General features: G+C 32.8%; 1 protein-coding gene across 2 annotated transcripts in view; it reads right to left on the reverse strand.

Annotated features, from left to right (window-relative positions):
• The window catches only part of Ncam2 (neural cell adhesion molecule 2), a 409,212-nt gene that overhangs the window by 75,649 nt on the left and 308,401 nt on the right, over positions 1-25,162 (reverse strand). For both annotated transcript variants that reach the window (XM_048422798.3, XM_085685717.2), the window contains exons 10-12: positions 20,353-20,540; positions 17,378-17,474; positions 9,643-9,816 (exon numbers count right to left, since the gene is read on the reverse strand). In XM_048422798.3, coding sequence (XP_048278755.2) covers positions 9,643-9,816; positions 17,378-17,474; positions 20,353-20,540 — 459 coding nt within the window. The remainder of the gene's footprint in view (positions 1-9,642; positions 9,817-17,377; positions 17,475-20,352; positions 20,541-25,162) is intronic.

The following is a 25,162-nucleotide window of genomic DNA, read 5'->3' on the forward strand; positions in this document are numbered from 1 at the left end:
GAACTTCTGGAGTCATTACCATCCCTGACTTCAAACTCTATTACAGAGCTACAGTATTGAAAACAGCTTGGTATTGGCATAAGAACAGAGAAGTCAACCTATGGAATGGAATAGAAGACCCGGATATTAACCCAGCTAATTTTCGACAAGGGAGCTAAAGGTATACAATGGAAGAAGGAAAGCATCTTCAACAAATGGTGCTGGCATAACTGGATGTCAACCTGTAGAAGAATGAAAGTAGATCCATATCTATCACCATGCACAAAACTCAAGTCCAAATGGATTAAAGACATCGACATTAATCTGTCCACTTTGAACCTGACAGAAGAGAAAGTGGGAAGTAGTCTACAAGATATAAGCACAGGAGGCCACTTCCTAAGTAGGACCCCAATAGCACAGACAATAAGAAAAACAATGAATAAATGGGACCTACTGAAACTGAGAAGCTTCTGTAAAGCAAAGGACACTGTCAGTAAGACAAAAAGGCTGCCTTCTGACTGGGAGAAGATCTTCACCAACCCCTCATCAGACAAAGGTCTGATCTCCAAAATATACAAAGAACTCAAGAAACTAGACACTAAAACTCTAATTAACCCAATTAAAAAATGGGGTACTGAACTGAACAGAGAATTCACAACACATGAACTTCGAATGGCCAGAAGACACTTAAGGTCATGCTCAACCTCCTTAGCAATCAGGGAAATGCAAATCAAAACAACTTTGAGATACCATCTTACACCTGTCAGAATAGCTAAAGTCAAAAACACCAACGATATCCTATGCTCGAGAGGATGTGGAATGAGGGGAACACTCATCCATTGTTGGTGGGAATGCAAACTTGTGCAGCCACTGTGGAAATCAGTGTGGCGGTTTCTCAGGAAACTGGGAGTCAACCTCCCTCAGGACCCAGCAATTCCACACTTGGGAATATACCCAAGAGATGCCCTATCATACTACAAGAGTATTTGTTCAACTATGTTTATAGCTGCACTATTTGTAATAGCCAGAACCTGGAAACAACCAAGGTGCCCCTCAATAGAAGAATGGTTAAAGAAGATGTGGAACATATACACATTAAAGTTTTACTCAGCGGTAAAAAACAATGACATCTTGAATTTTGCATGCAAATGGATGGAAATAGAAAACGTTTTCCTGAGTGAGGTAACCCAGACTCAAAAAGAGGAATATGGTATGTACTCACTCGTAAGTGGTTTCTAGCCATAGTTAAAGGTCTTTGAGTCTATAATTTGTGATCCTAGAGAAGCTAAATAAGAAGGTGCACCTGAAGAAAATCATATAGTTATCCTCTTGGATAGTGAAACTAGGCAAGATTGCCAGGCAAACTCGGGTGCATGGGGGGTGGGGTGGTGGAAGTAAGGGAAGATAGTCAGGGAGAGGGGAGAGGGGGAAGATTGGGGAAGGCTTGGGGGAATGGGAGGGGGGAGGGAGGAAGGATGGTTGGGGGAGCAGGGAGGTTTATATCTCAGCCCAGGGAGCCATTTTAGGGTTTGCAGGAGACTTGATTCTGGAGAGGTTCCCAGCAAAAATTAAATAAAAAAATTAAAAATAATAAAAAAATTAAAAAAAAATTAAAAATATAATAAAAAAAAAGAAAAGAAAACGCTTTACTGAGTCAGGTAAGCCAGACCCAAAAAGAGGAATATGGTATGTATTCACTCATAAATGGATTCTAGCCATAATTAAAGGTCTTTGAGCCTATTATTCGTGATCCTAGAGAAGCTGGATAGTAGAGTGAACCTTAAGAAAATTCAGGTAGTTTTCCTCCTGGAGATTGGAAATAGACAAGAGTCCCATGTAACCTCGGGTGCATGGGGGGGGGGGTGTTGGAAGGGGAGAGGGTTAGAGAGAAGGGAGCAGGCGAGGAATGGGGAATGCTCGAGGGACTGGGAGGGGGGAGGGAGGAAGGATAGATACGGGATCAGGGAAGAATATATCTCAACTAAGGGAGTCAGTTTAGGGTTTACAGGAGACTTGATTATAAATGTGATCCCAGGTCCAAGGAGAGATCCCCAGATTGTTCTCTGGACAGAGGAGAGGGTGCCTGAACTGGCCTTGGCCCATAAACATACTGATGAACATTTTGCTTATCACCATAGATCCTTCATCTGGTGATGGATGGAGATAGAGACCGAGACCCACATTGGAACACTGGACTTAACTCCCTAGGTCTAAACGAGAAGCAGAAGGAAAGAGAACGTGAGCAAGGAAGGCAAGACCAGAGGGAACCTTCATCCGACGATGGATGGCGATACAGATGGAGACCGAAATTTTAGCATCGGACTGAGTCCCCCATGGTCCAAATGAGGAGCAGAAGGAGGAAGAAAATGAAAAAGGAAATCAGGACTGCGAGAGATGCGATCACCCACTGATACAAGGGGACTGATCTAATGAGAGTTTACCAAGGCCAGTTGGACTGGGACTGAACGAGGACGGAATCCAACCAGATTCTCTGAATGTGGCCGGATTCTCTGGATGTGGCTGGCCCGGAGTCTTTCTGAAAAGCCATTGACAATGACACTGGGACTTGTTTCCTCTGCATATACTAGATTTCTGGGATCCAGTCTGTTTGGATGCTCACCTTCCTGGACCTGGAGGGATGGGGGAGGAGATTGAACTACCCACAGGACAGAAGTCCCTGACTGCTCTTGGGGATGGAGAGGGAGGAGAGGAGGGAGTGGGGGGAATGGGAGGGGTTTGGGAGGAGGGGCAGAAATTGCGACTTTTGTATTTTAATAAACTTTGAGGAAAAAAAAATTCAAAAATATAGTTTATAAAATTCTCAGAGTTAATAAAATATTTTAAATTAAGTTTCTTTGCTTTTCTCTTTTATTTCATTTTCTTTTTTATTGATTTTTGTTGAGTTCTACATTTTTCTCTGCTCCACTCCCTGCCTCTCCCTTCTCCCTTCAACCCTCCCCCAAGTTCCCTATACTCCCAATTTACTCAGGAGATCTTGTCTTTTTCTACTACCTATGTAGTGTACTCATTATTGTCTAAGTATCTGGGATTGTGTTTTGTGGGGTGATTATCTTTGCTTTATGTTTAAAAACCACCTATGAGTGAGTATATGTGATAATTGTCTCTCTGTGTCTGGGTTACCTCACTCAAAATAATGTTCTCTAGTTCCATTTTTTTTCTGCAAAATTCAAGACTTTTTTCTGCTGTGTAGTACTCCATTGTGTAAATGTACCACATTTTCCCTATCCATTCTTCGGTCGAGGGGCATTTAGGTTGTTTTCAGGAACTGGCTCTGACCAACAATGCTTCTATGAACATAGTTGAGCACATGTTCTTGTGGCACGATTGAGTATCCTTTGAATATATACCCAAAAGTGGTATTACTGGGACTTGAGGAAGACTTTTTCCTAATTCTCTGAGAAATCACCACAGTGATATCCAAAGTGACTGCACCAGCTTGCATTCCCACCAGCAATGCAGAAGTGTTCACTTTGCCCCACAACCTCTCCAGCATAAGTTGTCATCAATGTTTTTGATCTTGGCCATTCTTACAGGTGTAAGATGGACTCTCAGAGTTGTTTTGATTTGCATTTTCATTGAGACTATTTAACCTCCTAAGGGGTAACTCTGTAAAAATGAATGTTGCATCTTCTTCCCAGCCACTGTTTATCGGAAAATCATTAAAATGGATGATGAATACATATTTTGCACTTTCTATGACAAATCTTATGTTTTCATAAAAAGTGCAGCAAAAAAATCAAGTACAAGTTTGACAGCTTTGAAACTGTTCCTAGTGATGAGTGCCAATAGTACATCCATAATTCTGCATAATGACTCAATGAAGAAAGACACTGCAATATAAATAAAGTCCATAACTGGATAGTGAAAATGCTTCACAATCCTTAAACTTCCACTGCACGCAGTCCTTATAATAGAAAAATCATAAATAATCTTTACAATTATAATTACCAAATAGTCAACAGACTGGTAATTAATTAAATTTTTAACAAATGTGAAATTTGAGACTGTATTTTTAGAGTGTGCTAACAAACAATGCACTATCAAAATTAGTTAGATGGTCCAATTCCTGAGGCTAATCATGGGCATTAAAATTATTTATATTACAATTAAAATATGTTTCTAAAGAATTTTAAAGTGTCTATATAATCTATACTTGACTGTTGAGACAAACTATTTCAGAGTTCAGAAAGCTAAGAACTTGCTCAAATTCTTGTGGGTTAAATTTCACACTGAGTTCATACCATATTCATGTTTTCTCAAATTTCAGAAGCTGCATTTACAGTCATTAACATCATTTCTTCAAAATGTTCTTCTTATTAGTAAAATGTATTAAATACAGGAAAAATCATGAATATTACCATGTCAAATGTTATTTGAAAGGCAATCTTTTCTTAAACAAAAGCACAGTCTATATACACAACTAATACAGATTTCTTTTTTCACCTTTTATGTGTGAGATTATTTTTGACAGTAGAGAAATTGTTCATAAAATTATTTCACTTTTCTCCTCCTAAGATAGTATGTGAATATTTTTATCACTATGATTTTAATTCATTATATTAAAATACACACACACACACGTACACACACACAGTCTGTTAGTGCTTAAAATGTAGATACCATGAAAATAATATCAAATCTTCTTATTTTGAAATTTATTAGTCAGAAATTCCTCTGCAACATAAAAATTAGGACAAAATCACTTTCAATAAAACTAGGGAATTTGTGTGGATTTCATTTCACTTCTCTCCTTAAAATTTCCAACAATTTATTATACTTGAATTTAACACAGACAAAAGAACTTTAAGTCAATTTATGCTTTACCACATGAATATATATGTTTTTTAAAGGCTATCTTTTTTCAGTCACATTTATGTTGGAAATTGTATAATCACATAAAATATTCCTGTAGGTAATTTTTAAAGCACTAACTCCCTTCATGAGCAGTAAATTAGTATAGGTTTAGAGGTAACTCTAAATACTGATTATTTTAAATTGTTTATATAAAGGTAAAATCACATCTTTTGGAAGAAGGAGATTTAGGTTTCTACGTGAAACTATAAACAACCGGATGAAAAGCACCACTGCAGGATAAACATAGCTGTAACTCGTAATTATGTCACAGTAGCTTTCCACTACTGGGAGGTGACCGTTCATCTGCGGATATTCCTATGGAATAGGCACATCAGCTGAAGTGTAAAGTGTCTCCCAGGTACCTCAAAAGAAAAATTTAGGTCATCAAAATCTATACCTAGAAATGGTATATACCAATATTTTAAAAACACTGTATTAGTGAGGATGAGGACATTCCAACTTGCCTTGAATATTCCTCACCATTTATAAAATAAGCCTGTACAGTATCTCAAAGTGCACATTAAGAGCCTTTTCCAACACATCAGGGGAAACAATAGAGAGTATATTTATCATACTCCTCACTATGATCGATTCTTAGTTGGAGGTTATAGAGAAGAGGAAAAGCAGATAAAAAAAAATAGAGAAGAGAGGGGGAGAGAGGGAGATAGAGACAGAGAGACAGAACGAGAGAGACAGAGAGAAGCAAATGTAGGGTTCATTGAAGACCATCAATGATGCAATGCTGATGTTTGCCAGCATCTATTAATTTATTATTCTATTAATTTAATTATTTTATATGAACATAAATAAAAGAAAATAACTCCTTATGAAGTTTGATAATGTCCATTTTTTCCTGAGGAATTATACACAATATATAAGTAAGTCATAAAGCAACAAATGAATTAAAATATAGAGACCTTTAAAATATATTTATAATTTAATGTATCATTAAGTAATTTAGAAAATAAAATTAAAATAATGGAAGGAAAAGCTATTTCCTACCCAATCATTACACCTATAAAAATATTGCAATATGAATCCGAAATTTGTAAGGTATAGATTCCAGATTGAAAGGAAAGAAAAATAAATTCTATACTAAAATATATCTACATTTTATATTACTTTATGTGTGACTGATGTATTTTTAGATAAGTAGTCATTAAATCAAGAGCACAATATCATAAACTATGCATTATCCCTACAGTTTCTTTATATCTGCTGTAGAATTTCTACTACTTCAGAGATTATTTAGTTAAGATACAGAAGATCTACTACCTCAGTGATTATTTAGTTGACGATACAGTATTGTTAAGCATAGACTCATTATATAAATGGATCCTAAGAAATGTATGTTTTGCCTAATTTAAATGGTATTATGTGACCAGTATTTTCATCTCATACCTCCCTACACCAACACTTTAACTTCATTTTCCTTCTGTATATCTGAATATTGCTTGAAATGAATGTGGCATTTCAATTGGCATAACTGTATTTTGTTGACACTAGTCTACGTGATAGATTTCTAGTAAATGAATTTGAAAGTTATCAATAGAAATAACTTTATTCCAAAAGTCCAACTAAGAATTCACATTTTGTTACATACTTCGGGATAAAGGAAAGAAGTAGGTTGAAATATTTCTTTAGTAGCACCCAACATTTCCCATATTTTAGGATTCTGATGATATTGATTGTTAAATCAGGCAATTATTAACCACACAAAATAATATTAGTTATTCCTAAAGCAGTAAAGATTGTTCCAGTTACTATACCTGACCCAATTTATCTTCTTACACACAGCAAATATATCATTGAGATGTAGCAAAGCACAGAAGATACAAACTCTAAAACTGGCTTCTATTGTTCAGACAACAAACATTGCATAGGGAAGAAAAGGGTGACATAAAAAAGGGATGTTATAAAACTAATAAACAGTTTCACAAGACTTGAAAAAGGTTTTATACCAGTATGTTATTTGTATCTATCATATTAAATAAAATTGAATAGAAACCATCAACATTTTAACCATTAATGCCACACATAACTAACCTGTTTCCCATTCATATCTGATAAGGAAACTACTAAATCAGGGATTATAAATTAGTGAAAATTACCTAAATTGTGAAGTGAAACTAGAATTTTTCATACATTTGTTATTTTGAAACTTTAAAAGTCTTCCTTGTCTGGTTCAATATATTTACCTGTGAAGTTCATGATTTCAGTTTTCATTATTTCTGAATGGTCTTTTATAGTGTGTAAGTGTCACATTTTTATGATGTATTCATTGGTTGCCAGACATTTAGGTAGTTTCCTTTGTCTCGCTATTGCTAATAGAACAACAATAAGCATGACCACTCATACATGAGTTGAACAAGGATGACATTAATGAACATGTCAAATTCCGTGGAAAAAAAATCCAACAGAAATATTTAGAAACTCTTGTAACATTTCCTACAGGAAAAAAAATCCCATATTTTTTTAAAAAGTTGCACTATGTATTCACTATTTGTTTACAAGTCAATATATTTTGAAAATTAGTTGAGTGTCATCTCATTGACTGGCATTGTTACATTCCAGATAAATATTGAGGAAAAATACTATAATTCTATCTTCATTGTATGCTAAGTTGTGGATCAGGTGATAACTCAGCTAGTGGGACTCATGGGTAATTAGTAGCTTAGGTAAGACTGGAAATTAAAGCATGAAAGTAAATGCATTGTGATATTTCTCTGCTATATAACAGTAAAATCAAGCAAGACCTTTCTTATTCATGAACAGAGAAGTCAGTAATTAGATACAGATAGTTATAAATAGATACAAACAATATAAAATATGTAATATTTTACAAATACGAGAAAAAACAGTGTATCAACTGAACATTCATAAATGAATGAAAAGATAGTGAGAAAAAAGAAACTTTCAAAGAAAAGCACAAAGCATTTCTGTGTTTATTAAATGATTTTGTAGGTTAAATCTTTTACGTTATTGACTGTTAGAAACTCAAAACTGTGAAAATTAAGGAAAGATGCTGGTCTGTGAGCCCATTTATATTTAGCTATTTTTATGCCTAAAGCTTGTTGATCCTTATAACAAGAAAACACTAAAAATGATATAATGGTAGGTGTGGAGGATTACTTTAGCTCAGAGGCCTCAGCTTTCCTAGTTGAAAAGAATATTGTCAGCACTTTGTTATGATCTGCTATAGCCTCACAAGGATGTATGACTAATCATGGTCTTCCCACAGAAAGCTGAATTTGAGTAAAAAAAGGAACAAATAGTTACACAAAAAAGACTGTATAGGATAGCTGTCTTGGATGATCTGTATGAAAACTTGGCTGAGGACAACCAACTGTCAAACTATCCTCAGGACATTCTTTATAATCTGTGAGTTGCTGGCTCTCAGAGGATGCCTAGGGACTCTTACTCCATCTAGGTAATGACTATTGAATATGAATATTGTAATAAATAAATAAAATATTTTGATGGAGATATTTGTGATCTTGGAAAAAAGAGCCCCCCATTTACCAAGGGATAAATGTTTTATTTATCAGGTTCGATCTATGACAGCAGCAAAAACCACCACTGAATTGGGCATGAGCTGTGCTTCAAGCAACCTTGGCTCTACCTATGCAATATAGAGGTGGGAATACAATGTATAGAATTTGATGCATGTCTCAGTAGGAGAAATAATTTGAAGTTCCCAATATTACTTATTAAGCTAATAACACACCAAAATAAAAGAAATAATGTTAACTCATCTACTTGTAATGTTATACAGAGCATAAAGTAAATTATCAATAGTTGATTCTTTGAAACTTTTGATATTTTTATTGTAAAATATCATGTTACTTTAGTCTGGAAAAAATAAATAATTTTGTTTTATTCCTGTGCTGTGATCTGCTCCCTCTTGTTGTCTCAGTATAGTTCCAGCAATATACTTGCACACCTTAAGAGGGTTCAGGTTGACTAGCAGATCTGACAAGGAAACTACACAGCACTGATACCCTTGCATGTTCATACTTTTATTACAGGTTAATCTAAACTACATACTCAAAAATTTGAAATTTCTTATTATTTCTTACTATAATTTGTAAAATAATGAAAAATTAAGACACCATTTCAAATTTCAACAGAATTTCCCATTACTAAGAAGAATAATATACATGATTTTAACTTTTCAGAAATAGACAATTTAGTTATTTCAATGACACAACTTGAATAAAAACTTCAATTTTAATTGTGTGTTTTCAAAACACAAGCTGAAAGCAAACTTACCTGATTATGAACTTATGTAGACAATTTTATAAGTGCCTGTGTCAGTTAGCTGTTTTGTAATATCACATTCATGACTATTTATGTAAATGTGAATAAATATATCTAAAGACACATTTAAGAATACTCACCTTCCATAAACAACATGTCAGCAATCATCTTTTCATGAAGGAATAAAATTAAATTTTCTCTTAGAATATGATTTTAGCAGTTCAATTTAGTTATTCGATTCTTATTAAAGTAGACAGCTTATATAACAGAATATAATACAATGGAAAGTAGCTATCATGACACATAAAATATTATATTTGATAACAGAATTTTAAGACAAAAATTTCACTCTTTGAAAAAAATTAATAAAGCAAAATTTTCAGATCTATATTAAAGTTATTTATAAGTAAGATAAGGCAATGACTATGATTTCCCAGCCCAATTGCAAGGGAAAAAAAAGGAGTAAATCATAGAGGCATATTAAATATCAGAGTTCATGAATTAGCACATATTGAATAAGTAACTCACTTTGAACTCCATGGGAGCGTACTATTTTCCAGGTTTCTGATGCCACTTCTTTGACATCCACTTGATAGTGATGAATAGGCACACCTCCGTGGGAGTCAGGTTTGTTGAACAAGATCTTGGCTGTAGTCTGAGACAGGTCTACGACCTTCACTCCATGAGGACTAGAGGGTACATCTACAAAGGAAGCATCCTGGACAATGAGGACAACTATTACTAAGACTCATTGTGATACAAGAATTAGACGTGAAGCAATGATGTGAAACATACTGATAGTGTGTACCCGGTTATTCAGAAAAAGTTTCAAAATGAAATTACGCAACATAAAGCATGCCAGATATCCTGTCAGAGTGACAAAATGGAGGAGAACTGATGAGTGTTCTTTAGCTGTGAAGAACATTTTAAAGAGTGTATTTTCTCTTAATGGAATTTTTGTTTTCTTCAAGATTGCTTTATCTCTCTGGAGTCTTCCATTGCTTCAGATGAGCTTATAAATTTTTTTTTATAAATTTATAAAATTTATAAAAATTTTTTCTGCAAAAATATTTTATTGTTACATTGATAGTGTTTATACCGAATTTATATACAACTTCAGGTAGACTGGGTCTTTTAATAATGAATATTCTTCCACTGAAAGAGTAAAGGATATACATTTGTTCATTCACTCTTCAATCAATCAATTAAATGTTTGTGTGTGTGTGTGTGTGTGTGTGTGTGTGTGTGTGTGTGTGTGTGTGTGTATGGAGATAGTTCCTCTCCTTGGTTTATTATTTATTACTTATCTTAACTTCTTTATCTTTAGATATTTAGGGATTGTTTGCTTGATTATTATATGTGCTACCACAGAGTCAGGAGAGATGCCATGTAGCCCCATCAGGGAAAGACAACAGAATTTTAGCCAGTAAGCCACAGCAATGTGGACATACACAGATTGATGGAAATGTGTTAAATTAATATAAGAATTAGTCAATAATAAGCTAGAGTTAATGGGCCAAGCAGTGATTTAATTAATACAATTTCTGTGTGATTATTTTTGGAGGCTGAGCAGCCGGGAAACAACAAGCAGCCTCCATGCAATAACTTGGCACCAACATGGAAAGCTAAAATCCACTTAAAAGCCTGAGAAAGCTTAATTTTAGACACAAAATAACAGAATTTAACATAATTTCTTCCTATTTGCTGGTGGTGTGTCACTGCTCCTATAAAAAGTTTTCCTGACTCAGCTGTAGCAGGAAAAAAGCCATGCCATTTTAAAATGCCAGCTTTTTGAGCCATGCTGCCAGTTCAAACTCTGGCTCTTTCAGAAGACTGGACATTTGAGTGGGGTTTGTGAGCAATGTGCTATGGCTTGCTTGGTGGCAACATTGACCAGCTGGGTGCCTGGAAGTGGGGTAGTGTGCATGGCAGTTCTCAGAGACAGTAAGCAGCTCTGCCATGCTGGACTGGGCTGGGCAAACAGGCAATGTTGTAGTTCCCCAAGGAATGAAACACCTTAAATTTTTAAGAAGCACTTAGCATTTTAAAAATTGTTCCTGAACAGTAAAAAATTACAGATACACAGTAGGACAAATTCAGACATAAAAGACCTCTAAATGGGTCACAATGTTGGATAAATGTATGTAGGCTTGGAAGAGAAGAGAAAAAGAGTATAGAGAGTTGGAAAAGAATGAAATGGTTTAAAAAAAGGGTAAAGTCTTTAAATAGACACAGTACAGACAGTCAAAGATTAAAGGAGTAAAGATAATAAAATAAATATTTAAAGTATGAGAGTAAAAACAAGCCACATAAAGATGGAATATACACAGAAAGTCTGGATTGTGCATATTACTGTGTTTTCTTTGAATTTTTGACTGTGAAGGAGCTAAATACAGAGACATTTCATTGTATGGGTTGCTAAGCTAAAACAACATATATGTTCTAAAGGTATCATGATTTTCAACTTTGAGTCTAAGGATATGTTGCTTTGGAAAAGCAGTTCTTCTTTTGTTTTCACAGAAGATGAGAACCTGTGGATTGCTTCAAGACCAATATGGTTTGATAGACCAAGAACCCCTAAAAGGTTGCTGTGAACACCCTCACAAAGAAAATACTTCACCTAGTAAACAGCTGGAAGCAGTTTGGATAAAACTAAGCACATATTCCTAAATACTGTATGTAAAGGCTTCTTTACATTTATAATGGAATATACTATAGAGATGGACACTTTGCATTGGTATGGATCATGGTTTATTGATACAAGTTTAAGGTCAATTTTTTTATATGTACATGTCTTTCTGATCTTTATTTAGGTACTGTGTTTGTGTAATGTATAATTAAGAAATATAAGCTAATAGATACTCATCTATAATAGGTGATTTGTAGTCAGTCATGTTAGTTAGATTTTCTAGATTTATAAAAATATATTTCATGTACTTAAGTGTTCTTCAAATTTTTCAGAGTCCTTCAGAATATGGCATTTACAATGTTTTAATAAATTAGGACTTTTCATGACAATGAGACACATATGTTCCTGGCATCACAAGCTACTTCAAGAGGAAGATTGGCTTCAAAGAGGCTTCTTAATGTGTTGGTTGGTCATTTGGGCAAGAAACTGCTCTTGCCTGGACTGCTTAACTGGACATGCAGGACCCACAGAGAAATTACTGCTGAATTTGCCTAAGGGTGAGAAAGGTCCTTCGATGTTCCTGCTTCATGAAAGAATTTCCCAGACACATTCAGGACACAGCAGAAAGTCGCTGACAAACTGCCAATATAGATGGAACTGTCTTTGAAATTTCCTGCTTCTTGGAAAAGTCTGCTGGATACTATGGGCCTCTAGACTGAAGATTGGATGTCTTTTGTATACTGAGTTACCCCAAAGCTTAACTTTGCCCATATTAATTTTATTATTTTAGAAAAATTATGCTCATAACTTTGGTTGTTGGAAGGGCTGAATCTCATTCTCATGTTTTAGGAGGTCCACATGAAAAAAGCATCTACAAGCATGAAGAAGGGGAGCCCCTGGAATGCTGAGTCTATGGTCTAATGCCAGTCTGCTGTGTGGCCATAACATCAGTGTGTATTAGATTATAAGCAAAGCCAATAATAGTTGACAAATTGAACTCTGGAAAACCATAAATGATAAGTGGGTTGTGACTAAAAGCATTGAAACATGAAGATATACAGTGACAGTAAGAGGCATCAACTATGCCAAATTAAGAACTATGTTGGGGCCAGCCAGTAGTAGCACATGCCTTTAATCCCAGTACTTGGGAGGCAGAGGCAGGCGGATCTTTGTGAGTTCGAAGCCAACCTGGTCTACAAGAGCTAGTTCCAGGAGAGACTTCAAAGCTACAAAGAAACCCTGTCTTGAAAACCAAAACAAAAAAATAAATAAATTGAAAAATGGATTTTATCTGGTTCTGTTTGAATGCCTTCTTTTATTTCTAATAAGATAAATGTAGATTATTTTTTCTTTTAATTTATGCTTTGATATTAATACTCTCAATATTTTAATGGTGAAAATTAACTGTCAATGTTAAAATGTTAGCAGGCGATGTCTTTTAAAATATTGGAAGAGCTCTGATATATGTGATTAGGAACTTACAAAAGGAGCTGTAAATACCACATATGTTCTTTACTCCATGTGAGGGTTTATTGAGGGAAATGTTCGCAAGGCAGGAGCTCTCACCAGATACTTTTAGTTCTAAGGTATCTTTGTAAACTGACAAAATATACTGATGGGATTTCTTTTTCAAACTCTTCCCCTTAAGGTTCAACAATCAATGTAGAAGAGGAGACAAAAACATGAAAACATGTAAGAGCAAAAACTGATGGATGACTCCAAGTAACAGTGTTGTACAGATGTAAACAAAAAAGTATATGCTGTACTATACTGGGTATATTAACGGTACTTAATTGTCAGCTTCATCAATAAATGTTCAACTCAAAATGAACTTGATAGGACTGTGTAGTGTTTGTGTCTAATTCCTTGAAAATTGCTTTAAATTTCAATATTCTGGTATTTAGCAGCTTCAAAATTTAAATGATTATTCCACTGACATCTTAATCTCATTTCATTACTTATGTTCCTGATATATCCTTAGAAGTGGTTATATAAACTGTATAGTCACTTACAATTTTATTTGTACATTAAGTCCAATGACTCAAATTAGGTAGTTTGTTGGTTCTATCCCTGATCACTAACATTTTTCATTGAATTTGTTCAATCAAAATCAATATTTCTGTATATTAATATATTTTCAGAAATAATATGCATACATATAATCTTTTAATTTATATTCTCAATTATGTCTCATAGTCAATTAATTTTAATACACCAAACCTTTTATACACTGGGAAAAAAATTCAGGTAGTTGGATGTCTATCTGTCATCTATCTATTATCTTTCTATCTATCTATCGATCTATCTATCTATCTATCTATCTATCTAATCAGTCACTATCATCTCTCTCTATGTTTCATTTATCTATCCATTCATAGACTTATAGACTAAAAATGCCTAGATAACTTGAAAAGAACAACAGCCTCCACCTTGTGCTGTTCATCAATCAGTCCTTTGTGGTCTTTCAAAAATAAATGGGTCATTATGCAATATGAATAAACATCTCCAAATTTAATTTTCTAATTCTATGCCTTAGACAGAATATAAACATATTCTAAGGAAATCTGTGACTTGATCTTTCATAATTTTACTATTCACATTGAACTGGGCTGATCAGTGATCATATTTCCACAGTCTTCATTAAGTGACCTGCTTCAAAGCATCTCTCACTCTTTCATAGCACAGGCATCTGTTGTCAATGTCACCTTGACCTGTGTTCTCTTTCCATTGTTAGTGGCCCCAGTTTTTCTTTCTTGTTTAGTTCAAAAGAGGACATCTGTTTGAAGCTTTTCCTAGGAACTCCGATTATATGCAGTCATGTTTTTTACTTAAAGTTATATTGTAACTCATATGTATTGAAATATAATTTAGGTAATGACTGAGTGCCTTTCATATTCATATGTTCATTCAAAGATCCAAAAGAGTATACTGAACCTAGGGGAAACATTCCATGTTTTTGTTTAGTCAGTTGTTAATTAGTGATTAGTTATTGTCAAAAGATTTTTACTAATATTATTGTTAGGGTAAGCAGTGTTTATTTGTTTGATTTTTGTAGTATGATCATGAAAATGCAAAAGACTATATGATTAGTTACTGAAAATCTCTGTTTATTTCAGAATTCTCTAAATAAATATCAATGAGTATATCTTTTTAAGATATTTCACCGAAAGAAACAGATTTATAATCAGATGATGAAACCATTTCCTTTCAAATGAATTAACTTTACCTTGTTTTATGGTACAATGCCATCTGATCATACAGACCACTGAACTGACATTATTCTCTATCTGTGAAATTCTGCTCAATTGACATAGCTTAACCTCTAATCAGGTCTCTCTTCTCCCAAGTGACTTCTAGAGTTTTATCTGTGACATAAATGAAAATATAGCTGACAGCTTTATGATATTTGTGAATTAAATAAATCTTGGAAAGAAAACTAAAGTATTAGATTTGACTGGGTCTCTGTAGGTTAAAGAGATGAGTCAAATATGACAACTTGAACTTTAAATGTGGTAAGTACAGGCCCTGAACTAAGGCTAAGAAAATCGAGTGAGCATTGCCAGAATGAGATATTTCACTTATAGACATGGGGAAAATGTGGTCAGATAAGATAATGAATAGGAAAAATGTTATTTATAATAATTAGATGTCTAAAGTAATCAAGGTCCTTAGCTAATAACACATTGCCACACTAATATCCACTAAAAAGAATATGCCTATATGAAAAACGGTAGGCTGTAATAACTGCTATCTACACTCTTTGAGCACTTGATTTGTTCTTGGTGCTTTGAAAGTACAGTTTCACATTGTCTTATGTCAGTGCACTTAGGTAGATCTGTGAATGTCTTCTGTGGCGTGTGGCATGGGAAACTTCAAGTCAAATTTTAGGTACCTATTATTTAGCTGAAGCTGTTATTTGATATACTTTTTTGATACCACTACCTCAAATTGTTCAAGATAATCCAAAGAAGGACCAAGAAATTTTAAGAAAATATAATAATTATTATCCTGATTATATAATTACATACATTATATATTAATAAAATTATGGTATTACAACATATGCTTTTTCATTAAATACAGAAAATATAAAAATAAATAAACATCATTTTAAAACATCTTAATTAATTATGTTCACATGTAAATCAAATACAAATGGTGTTTTCATGTGAGGCCTCCTATGAGAAGCCCTTTGAACTGGTTTACATGAGCTCATGCACATTGTTAAACCATAATGAAGACTAAAATATAAGTCATATTCACATAAAAAGAAATGCATCAAAGGTATATTGTTTCACAATCCCTGAATGTCCACTCTATCAGACAAATAGATAAAATTATTCTATGAGTATTACTGAAGTATAAGAGATTATAACTATGTGATTCAATTGTGCTGTAAATCCCTGTCATAATATACTTTATCTAGTTCCTCTTCTACAGCAGAGAAAATAACAACGTAAACATAAATCATAAACTGTCCAATTCATCAAAATATGTGTTTGATATCTATGTGTCTTATTTCCATTATAATATGTAATCAAAATGCTAATAAATGTTACATTATCATGTGTATGACAATGTTTTGTATTAAGATATTTGAGTGGTTTTTCTAAATAGTCACATCTCTTAATAAACTATTTTCCTTCAATTCATAAAGCACTATTCACCAATGAATAATTATTGTCAAAATGACACTTATTACCAATTTTTGAGCCACAAATTGTTGTTGATTTTGTCAATAATATTGCCTAAGATGATAATTATTTTATCTCTTACAATTATTATGTATATTTCTTAATTTGCCTTATCTTTTTTAAATGTTTCTTTGTATTTAAAAATTATTTAATTTTAAAGGACATTAATAACCAATGTATGTGACAGCATTGTTTAATCTAAGCCTTTAGAATATTTTGACTTAATAAGAATTTTGGCTCCTTACTACCCTGGGAACATGTTCCTAAGTATTATGCTTGTTAGATAAGGTTCTCCTCAACCTTGAGGAAAGAAATATCAGAGATTACACCTTGCTCTTTTGCTTGCCTCTCATATGACCCAGATGTAATTTTTTCATTACTAGTGGTGTTGATATTGATCAGTTTATGTAGAGTTGTACATAGGATTTCCAACTATAAAGTATTCCCTATGATAACAAATTAAAATAAATTAAGGTTATAATTATTGCATATTTTCTCACTGAGTTTCCATATACATTCTGGAGAAGAAAATCATGCCTCTTGAATGAATTACACTAGATTGTAAATAAAACTGATTTATTTAGGAATACATTGATGTGGACATATTTTAAAAGGTTATTTTACATTATTTATAATATAACTTTGGTTAAAATGCATGTTGCTGACTTAAAATAATCTCACATCTACATGACAAAAATTACATTTTAAAATGAGCTTTAGATACTAAATGAATTGTAAGCATTCATTCATTATTCACTATGTCAAATATTTTTCTATTTTGTAAGTCTTAATTCATTATTTCAAATATTTTTATTATTACTAACGAACTATAAATATTTTAATTTAATGTGAAATTTGATAATACATTTTTAATTGTTTAAAATTCCACTTGGGCATACGATTATTTTATTAATGTCAAATATTATTGTCCTGTACTCACCTGCTAACTCAAGAATATACTCCTGAAACCTTGTTCCTATACGGTTAGTAGCAGTGCAGTTATATCGTCCAAAGTCATTTTCTGATGTAGGGGCAATCTAAAACAATCACAATAATAAAAATGAAAATGCTGAAATATCAAGGTTATTTTAAAAGGCTAAGTCATTCTACTACTTGCACATTTGCTCAGCTATTTTACATATGACTCCTCAGGAAAATCTTTTCTTTATCTTGCAAGCATTATTAAATAATACAAACATTTCTTTTAATTTTATGTATTTTTAACTTCTATTTTTTTATTTTAATGTCTTGCATCATCTTCCAATTTCTTGCTCCATCTCCAAGCCTACCCATACATCCTCCTTGCTCTCTTTCACATCAGGGCCTCTCTCTCCATTGCTCCATACACATTTGTAATACCACATGTATACATTTTCCTAAATGCATAAATGCTACTTGCTCAGTCTGCTTAATGCTAAAATTTGAATGACAAATCCACAAAACTAGATGTTCAGAGTTGAAGTGATTCATCACGCCTTGGTTATGAATTCATTCATTTGATCAATACATCTATTCATTGGCACAATTATCTACTGATAAAGCATAGGTAAAGTTTTAAGGAAATACATCATGTAGTCAATGCAAATGCAAATCAACTATAAAGTTAAGACAAAATGTTTCTACTAAAGTAGGTACTGCACTGTTTTCCTGGTTTGTTTGTTTGTTTGTATTTGGACCTGTCTCTTTCTATGTCCCACACTGAACTGGAATCTCTAGTCTCTCTCAGGCTTGCCTTAAACTTTCGGTGTTTCTCCTCATTTTTCCTCTGAATTGTTGAGAACATGAATAAGCCACTATGCTTATTTATGCAATTTTACAGTTAGCTGTATATCTTGATATTTTTTTCATAAAAGATGTTTTGCAAGAAAACAGTGCCAGATAAAAATGCTATAAACAGTATTTTTAAATCTGTAGTAATTATCTTCACTCTATTTTCTTTTTCTTTAAATGAAAAAGAATATGACCTGAGTTTTCACATTAAAATTAGAAATGAAGTTCCCCTTCAGCAATTCCACTGGGGGAAAGGTGGGGTCAACTCTGTAACTTTGGGGTACATAAATGCTTACATATTAATCCTTCAAAGACAATTGATAATGGTGATAGATATGCTTTTCAATCCCAGTGGCTATTTTAGAGAGACTGTGCTAACAACACGAAATGCCCATTAATTTCAACACTATCCTTAGACTGAAGAAATGATTTAGTGGTAATGGGAGACTATTAACTAAGAGAATAATTTTGAGGTCTATTGAAGATGATTATTCTGAACAAGTAGAGTATAAAAAAGCTGTGTCATTCATTTTCTAATCAGCAGGCCAACTAAGAAAAGTTCATATGTTTAACAGCTTAACGCTCAGATTTAACTCCTTTGTAAGTGCCCTGAAATTTTCAGAAACTCATTATCTTTACATGTGGCTTTCTAACAAACTAGGTTAGCTTAATCCTATTACAAATACACTAGAAAAACCTTTTCTTATTTCACAGTCATGTGAGAAAGATTTTAGTACATTCTACAAGGAAGCTGGTTTTTATAGACTCAATACAACATAGAGGCAAGAGAGCCACAGCAAGGACCGTGCCTACGGTACAGGTTGTTCCTTTTTAAGGATTAATATGCTATAAAAAGATACTTACTTTGAAGCCATTTTCAAATAGCTCAATTTATGATCTCAAAATCGGTTCGATGCTACTGAGAACTTAATAGGAAATTAGAGGTTGAATTCATAGACCCTCCCACTCCAGAAGCAAAGTAACACAGGCTTTGCAAGTTTATCACGATAATTCATTTATGACGTTAGGCTTAGCAAATACTGAAATCATTTAACATAGCACAGACCGAAAAAACTGGAAATACAAAAGAATCAAGGAAAACAAACAAGTAAGAAAGAAAATAAAGAATAAAAAAGGAAGCAAAGATGAATTAACCAAGCCAACTTGGCATCTGTGTTCCTAGAAAGCAATATTGACTTCTAATCCAATAATTGTTTTTTTTACAAGAAGTTCAGTGATGTTTGGTTCTCTTGACAACAACTTTAGATTTAGAATAACATGTGGGTGACCTTGTGAGGATGGTTCTCGGAAAGACTGGAAAGACCCAAACTTAATGTGGACAGCACCATCCTGTTGGCTGGGCACCAGAATGAAATAAATTTTGAAAAAGGAAAAATAAAAAAAAAAAACGGTGCCAACATTCTCTTGCTTTTTGCTTCTCATCTAGTATAAAGGGAATTCTGTACCACATGGTCCTGCTTTGTAATGCTCTGTCCAATTGTATGTAGCCAAATCACTATTAACTGAACATTCTTTAACTTAGAGCCCAAATAAATCCTTCCTCTGAAAAGTTGTTCTTTTCAAACTTTAGTGATAGTATCAGAAAAATACTAAATTAAACAAGAGAAAGATTTAAAAGTTTCACAAAATATAAAATGAAATAACCCATGCTATTAGATAAAATTTCCATCACCAATATAAATGTTTGCAATATAGGCATAATCATTGACATCTCCTCCAAAGTGTTTTATTGGGAACCTATTCTAAAATTATACATTATTAACCAAATGATATGTTTATGTGGCTGTCAAAGAATACCAGATATAAACAAAAATCACTGAAATCATCAACTTTGAAGTAAAATATTTGACTTTTCATAACCAAAGTCTTATTTCACCAACCCCATATTTTCTTGCCAACATAATTATTTCACTTTCAGAAAGCAAATTCATGAAAAATATTTTAGATATATAAGCACAGATAATGAATAGGATATTATAACATCTCAAAATTAATTTCTCAAAATAAACACAAAATTTATATAAATATTTTAATATATGTAATATAGAAACTTAAATTAAATGTATTCTGATATAATCAATAACTGCTAAAAATAATCTTATTGGTGTGTAGACAAAGGCTTACCTCTAGTATCATCTTTCTCCCGACACTGTATGTTTTTAAATGAGTGGTATTTTTAGCTGGTAAGACCAATTTCTCTCTTCTCCAATGGATTGATGCAGGTGGATTTGATGTCACATCGCAACTTATATTGATTGGATTTCCTTCCCAAGAGTAGTACATTGTCTGATTTGAAACAAACTTAGGAGCATCTGTAGAACAATATTATATATTATATAGTACATAATAATATATAAATAGGCAATTAGATATTCATTTAATTAGTGCACATAGTAGTAATTTTTCTTGCCTATGTAAAACATTCATAATGAAAGACAGAGAGCTGGCTCAGTCGATAAGAGCAATTGCTGACCTTCCTGAGGACCTGGGTATAATTCCCAGCACCCACAAGGTGCCTCACAACACCTTGTTACTTCACTTTTAGGAAATCCTTCTCTGGCCTCCAGATACAATGCACACTTGTGATTCACAGACATATAATCAGGTCAAGCATTCATACACATAAATTAATAAAATATTTTAAAAGAATTCATAATATCTCTAATTTTTATATGATATTAATGTTTGTGAAAATACATGACACATGGATGCCTATATAGATTTAATAGCTCAAATAAGAAAAAGAGATGAATTATTAAAATAAGAAAAATATTTAGAATTAGATTTAATTTTAATGCCCTGAAAAAAACATAATTGGTTAGAATTAAATAGCAAGCATTCAGCCAGTATTTCTGTAAATTTCAATATGATGTAGAATTTAGAATGGGAGTTTAGAATATTTTTTTTAAAAAATCAATGATTAGTTTTTAATTAATTAATTTTTCTACAAATATTGTGTTTTTCTACAAATATTGTACAGCAGTTGAGAAATCTTACTTTAGAGGTAATGGTCCACACTTTCTCCTCAAAGTCTTACACTGATTCTAAAAATATTACCATAATATTAGATATTGTAAAACATTAACTGATATAAAATGCTTTAATAATTATATATGAGATTGTGTAATATTTTCTGTGCTTGGGTTATCACACTTAATGTTAGGGTCTATATGTATTTGCTGAAATGAAAGAAATTCATCCAAATTTGTATTTACCACTTCTCATTTGTAAGTTAATTTAACAGACTGGTTGTTTCCACCTTCTGGTTCTGTGAATTTTGTTGCCATAAATGGGGACAAAACTTTGGAGATGGATTGTGTTCATACTGGTTTCATCTTTTTTTTTAATATACACACAATAGTGAAGTTGCTTTATCAGATCTTTCTCCAGTTTTAAGATATGTGTATGTGTGTTACCTCTTTATTGTTGTGGATGATATTCTTTGTTCTTTATGTCTTTTATGTCAAACTGATAATTAAATGAATATTTGTTATTTACTCATGCTGAGGTGGCATGATTAATTTTGAGGTTTAGAGTTACACTTCCCTAAGGTTTAGTTATGGTGAGCATGTGCTTTTTAAAGAAATATCAATTTAAGACCATTGTTTATTTCAAAATCAGATTATTTTTAGTATTTTCTATTAGTTTTGTTTGGTTCTAATGAAATATATATATATTAGACAATTATGGACTATATATATAATTCATGTATGTATAATATATATATGGTTCATAATTTTCTAAGTTTCAAAAGAATATCTTTTTAAAAGATATATTTATCTTTTTTCAAAAGTTTATCTTCACTTCACTCTGTTCTTTATTTTACTGTGTAGAACATTTTAATAACTTGTGATGGTATTTGTTTAACTTCTCATTTATTTTCTACATTGGATTATGATCTCATCTAAGAAAAGTTGATTCCTATTTCATAGTCTTAAGCAGTCTCTGTTTCTCATAACTTATCAGTTTTAGATCTTACATTTTTATCTTTAATCATTTTTAAACTAATTATTAAATTTGCTATTTGGAAGTTTCACACAAGAATAGAATTCATCCTTTATTCTTTTATCTCCACATTCTTCCATTTCCTGACTATCCCAGTCTACTCTTCTCTTTTGAATGGCTATCTTTCTCACATTCACAACTGTTCATTTTTCTTTGAGACCCATGGAGTTTAATGGGTGAAATAAAGAGTGTGACACAATCTGTTGGAGCATGATGAGCTCAGCAGGGAATGTAAAACTGAGCACAAGTATTCTCCCTCATTCCGAACCTATCAACAGCGAATACTCTAGCAGTAAGAGCTAATGCCCCTTGAGCACCTCATTCATTCATGAATGTTGACTGGGTTAGGTTTTGCGCACAAACAACAGGTATTCAGCATTGTTTTGTTCATGGTTGCAGAAGGCTTTTCAAATCTGTATATTTTCACTTTGTGGCAAAAGGGACATAGCAATTTCATATAATTGTTCTGCATGTGTATATTACTTTCCAATACAATTTATTGTGAATTTCAAACACTGTCATTTTTCCAGTAAATGAATATTTAACATCTTTATTAGAATCAAATTGCAGATGTTTTGTCTCTCTATTCCAATACACCCACATATATATGTTTTACATTAAAAAAAGGCTGTATTAATAAAGTACAGTAATATATTGCGCACTGATCAAAATTGCTAAGGTAAAGAAAACAACATATTTGTACTGGTGAGGAAGAGAGAAATAGGAGCTCACAATTAATGTTAGTGTGACTGCAAACCAGTTTAGCCAATCTGGATGAAAGTGTGGATAACTCTCCTATAAATATTACGTGACACAAATGTATCATTCTTTATCATATTCCCAAAGAAATCAACAGAGTCCACAAGAGAGACTGAGCCATGATTTTTGCTAATCTATTCACAACATCTAGGTAATAAAACAACTTAATTGTTCTACAACTAATAAATGGATAATAGGAATGTGGAGCACGCATATTATAGTTCCACATCTTTAATGTGAGTATATGACTTGGAGAAATCATAGAGATCAGGAAAGGAAATGATGATGGTGGTGAAGGAGCACCAGAGAAGGAAATAGCAGAGCATAAGTGATAGAAAGAGCAAAATGGGAAAAAGGGTATAGGGTATTAATTGGGAAGAGAAAAGAATGTCAATAAATTTTATTTTTGCTATAACATATTGTATGTGTATTTCTACTCATGTTTAAAGTATCATACCTATGCAGTTTATTTAAAAATGTGAGGGAAATTTCTAGTCCTTGAAAGCTAGGCAGTAGAGAAATAAGTAGGACTGGTGAACAGAGAAGTTACACCAGGTAGGAGTAATCTAATTTAAGTGAGAAAAAAAGAAAAAGAGAGAAGAGATTGGTCCAGCCAGTCAGACAGCTGTCAGCCAGCCTTACACGGAGGAAGCAGGAGAGCAGGACATACAGATGAAAAAAGGTAAAAATGCCCAAGGGAAAACATAGATGAAGAGAGACAGGTTTTTATAAGTTACAAGAACTAGCAGAAAAAGCCTAAACTAAAGTCAAGAATCCATAACTAATAAATCTCCACGTCCTGATTTGGGGATCAGAAGTTCAAAAAACAAAACAAAACAAAGCAAAAACAACAACAACAACAATAAAAAAAACTGTTACAAAATGTTGCACACTGTATTGTTGGCAACCGATGAAGAACGTTATAGAACAAACACCGCTAGAGGTCAAACTGACAAGCTGCATCATACTAAATAAAAGACAAACTATTTCTTCGTGTGTATATACACCAAAATTTTCTATGCATGCATTCACTGAGAGATACTTAAGCTGATTCTGCATTTTAACGAGTATATATAAATGATGTAAAGGACAATCATTCCAAAAGTATACTGAATACATATTTTTTCAGATTCATTTTAGCGTGCATCTATTTTCTTCTTTTAATAAACAAAAGAATTTGAGATGATATCTCATTGCAACTTTCATTTATATTTCTAAATCACAAGAGATATAGTAAAAAAAATTTTCTATAAAACTTTTTTATTTGCAAATTTTAAATTACATTCCCTTTTCTTATTTTTCTCTTACTCATTTTTCTCGAACTCAATTTCCCCTCCTCTACTCCTTCTCCATTTTCTTCAGAAAGAAGAAAAAAGAGCTGACATTCACAGTATATCCACTAAAATGGTCTAATAAAGAACAAATCCTTATGAGATATTTAAAACCTTTAAGAATATCTTTTGATCGTATATGTGTATTCTTTGGTGTCAACATAGGGATTTTTACGACTTTGAGTCAGAATGTTTTCTTGCAGTTGAGTTGCTAACAGGTTCTGCTATTTGTGATGACAACTAGACTCTCAGAAGCACTGTGTATAACAGATTCAGATAGGTACAAAGCATGTAAGAGATTAAAGCCCTTGGGAATATTCTCTTGAACTTGTTATTTATTATCATAATTACTTGTTTTTCTTAAATGTGTCTCATATAATGCTTGTTTTTGGCATGAAATCACAAGATATGAACAATAATTACAATTAAACATATAAAGAACGATTTAAAATGATTACTTCCCCTGATGTAAATTTTAAATATTTAGAAATCAGGTATAATTACCTAATATTTTCCTGTGTAGGCATGCTTTCAGTTCTTAACATGTCATTGTTTGAAAACAAGTAGCAACATATTCATGAATGTCCTGGCAAACATTTTGCATTTTGAGTGAATTACTGAATCTGCCTCATTTGGGGATTCTATTATTTTTTACTTAAAATATATCATTCCCCCATCTCAACTGCCTCCAATCCCTTCCAAGCAAACTCCCTTGAGTCCTCTTGAATTCTAGGTATATATATATATATATATATATATATATATATATATATATATATATATATATATATATATGTGTGTGTGTGTGTGTGTGTGTGTGTGTGTGTGTGTGTGTGTAA

This window comes from Myodes glareolus, chromosome 2 (assembly GCF_982192425.1).
Source record: "Myodes glareolus chromosome 2, mMyoGla1.1, whole genome shotgun sequence".
NCBI lineage: Eukaryota > Metazoa > Chordata > Mammalia > Rodentia > Cricetidae > Myodes > Myodes glareolus.